The sequence below is a fragment of the Galendromus occidentalis genome, unplaced genomic scaffold, assembly GCF_000255335.2.
Source record: "Galendromus occidentalis unplaced genomic scaffold, Mocc_1.1 scf7180000076903, whole genome shotgun sequence".
Lineage (NCBI taxonomy): Eukaryota > Metazoa > Arthropoda > Arachnida > Mesostigmata > Phytoseiidae > Galendromus > Galendromus occidentalis.
The window spans coordinates 3,634-6,801 of NW_003804892.1; the positions used below are offsets into that span (position 1 = coordinate 3,634).

The 3,168-nt window shown below is 47.6% G+C and overlaps 1 protein-coding gene across 1 annotated transcript; it reads right to left on the bottom strand.

Moving 5' to 3' along the window:
• Positions 1-1,809: 1,809 nt before the first annotated feature.
• On the bottom strand, positions 1,810-2,667 carry LOC100901435 (zinc finger MYM-type protein 1-like). The gene has a single exon (XM_003740339.1). The coding sequence runs from the start codon at positions 2,665-2,667 to the stop codon at positions 1,810-1,812; it is 858 nt and encodes a 285-aa protein (XP_003740387.1).
• Positions 2,668-3,168: the final 501 nt, after the last annotated feature.

Here is a 3,168-nt window from a genome sequence, read left to right on the forward strand (position 1 = left end):
GAGGGGGTGTTCTCGACCAGAGTTGATTTCAGTCTCTGTTGTTTCGAGGAATCTGTCAGACAATGGCGAAGTCTTCTCAGTCTACTCCCGTGAAGCATCAACTAGTCACCACGATGACTTCCGAAGTCCCCTCGGCTCCAAGTCTAGTTCCGAGCGAGTCGGAGACGAGTTTTAAGGATTCAAGCTCAGGTGGATCGAGCCTGTTGTCTCGGTTGGTCGAGCACGCGTTTGGCCCCCTAGTGTGGGTGGCCGTGAAGTACGTTGTGCTGCTGTTGCTTGCACTTGCTCTGTTTGCGAGCCTTTTGAGAGGTATTTCTTGTTCCCATCTATCTTTTTATCTTGCCGCTTGTCATACTTCAAATTCGTCGAGAGAGAATTTAGTCTAATGCGGGAATATCTCTTCGGTATTCAGGGACTGGATCGTATGACGGTCGTCAGTTCTCACTCATGAGGCACGGCGCGGTCATATTGGATATGAACTCGTATTCGTGTGTACGCGGCGACGGCATTCGGATCTGCCAATCGAAGACGGAGTCGAGGTGTGCGCTGCTGCGCTCCGACGCTGCGGTGCCCCGGGAGGCCGTCTGTACTCCGCAGGACCATCGGTTGGGCAGGATCTTGGGATCCTGCTCAGAACATGAAGTATTTACTTGTTTCGGGCAGTGAATACACAAAAAAAACACGCAGGCGATTGACTGAGTCTCTAACTCAGTCGGATAATGGGCGTAGAACTACGCTATCTGAATTTTCACCTGGATTCTTAGACATGTTTATATCAAAATATCAGGCTCTCCCAAATAAGAATTTTCTTTTCCACAAATACAACAGGATTTACGGTCATAAAACAACTTTGTGATTTGGGTTTCTTTTTGAAGTTGGGTTTCTGAGAAGGCAATTGGTACGCTTGAGGAAGTGACATGAAGTGGCATCTTCGGGCGAGAAAATTATCATACGATGAGGTCCGTTGACTCCTATTTCAACTCACAGTGAGAATCGTTTCCACCATGAAATGATGAGATAACTTCGTATGAATCTCGTGATATCAAGATCTCGTGTGCGATTATTGGTATACCCATCAGAGAATAGGTTTTTCTCGCTCAAATGTGTCTGCGGAAGCGAATTGTGTCTTTTAAGGCATGATTGAATTCCGAAAAGTGAGATCGCCTTCTTTTCCGTAAGTAGTTGACGGAATCGAGCCGCTGTCGTCTAGACGGTCGAAGTTGCTGAAGCTAAACATTTCTTGCCATCATGATATTTGTGCTAGGATGCGTAGTTCTCGAGTTTTGTAACTCGAGCCTATATTATGGCCTATTTCAACCCGAAGAAAGGATTCTCGAGTTCGGCATGACCTTCTGACGATGCCTCACAAGCACTCCCACATATTTGCCCATAACAGTTTTCCTCATAAAATGCTTTGTTTTCGAGAATATCGACGATGGAGTTTGTGACCATCCCGTTGTCGATTCGCACCCCATCTTGTCCACCTACCGGGGGCAGTGGCGGCGCCAGCCCTTTTTTTTGGGAAGCTTAAATTTTTTTTCGGGACAGCTCCCCCCGAATAAGGAAGTCAACGCGCTTACACCAAGATTTTCTTTATAAGGCTATATTATCACAGTACGCTTAGAGGTATTAGTGATGCCGAGGATGCATACAAGGATACATGTCTAGTAGTAACAACGGAAACTTCCCGTGTTATAAGAGCGCGCTGGACCAACAATACGGTCGTTGCGGCTGATTAGAATCCTACCAGGTCTCAGCCCCCCCGAGCGACGAGCTGGGATAGGAATCACTCTGGTCTTTGCATCACAGTCATGCCATTAGAGGAATTCTTCGATCCTTTCCTATGGCGAATCCGTCCACGATTTGATCAGGATTCTCGAGGAGGGACTCGGTCAGATCTCTCTCGATCGACAACAGTGCGAGAGCAGATAGCCTTTGGTCGCCCATCGAACTCCTTAGATAAGATTTGATTCTCCGAAGAGCGCTGAAGCTTCGCTCACAGGATGCACTAGTCACAGGGAAAGCGAGAACCATCTTGAAATACATGACGAGCTCATCGAAGCCGGCTTTGAGCGGAAGTAAGAATTCCAGGCATTCTAATGTCGTCTCAAACTTCCGTCCTTTCAAGAGGTCTCTGGCAACCACTAGCTGTCCGATTATTTTCTCTACATCCACATTGAAGCGACTGAACTTCCGAAAGAAGAGCCTGACGTTGTTTTCATCAAGGAAGTCATCACGGCGGGGGTCTGAGCTCTGTAGGAGCTCGAGAATATTGTCCTTTCCGATCAGCCTCCTCTCGATTTCAGCAGAAAATCGATCTATGATGCCATAGAAAGTGATTCTGTGGCCATCATAATCCGAACCAGACGATTCTTCCCTCGATCCGACGGAACTCATGACAACAGAGTCCTGAAGGTGTTTCGACAAAATTCTACGTCGTTTAGGCTTGGGTTCGCCGTCTTCCGGCAAATCCACGGACGCTGCCCGAGCGACGGTCTCGGCCTCATCCCACAAAAGATCGAAGGCTTCGTTGGATCTTATCGAGCTTAGAGAAACGATGGTTGCTCGCGAGAGTTCTGCAGCTCTGGTGAATTCTATTTTCGACGATTGCAAGTACTCCGATAGAGAATTCACGATACCGAGAACTCGATCAAGGATCACCAGCATCAACACGAATCCGAACGATTTGACACCCGCAAGGAATCCCTTGCATAGGATGTGTTGAGGTTTAGGTAGAAACTGGAAACTACTAGTCCTCGTTCCGTACTAGGACTATGACTCATACCAACCCACGGGGCCATATACCCGTGACAGTAGTAAAATACGTGAGTCACCGGGGTTGCACCCCGAAGTTACGACTCTAGCATGATACCCCTGAGGTAGTACGAAATTGGGCTAGCACCCCACATGCTGGGTACACCCAATAGTATTCTAGGACGCTACTTATGATAGACCAGGGTAGCCTTATCCTGTGTATATGTATGTACGGATCAGGACATGTAAGGAGGAGCTTAGACTCCTGCCTAGGTATAAAAGACCTAACATTTCGAATTAAAATTTACTGTGGTATCTCCCTCTCGTGAGATCGCATCTCTGTGTATTCCTGAACGGGCTGCTCTTCTACTCCTGACCAGAGCTACGAATCTTGACCTTCAACACGTTATCAGC

Coding starts and splice junctions, on each gene's coding strand:
- LOC100901435 (XM_003740339.1), bottom strand. CDS start 2,667: ATGCTGGTGATCCTTGATCGAGTTCTCGGTATCGTGAATTCTCTATCG.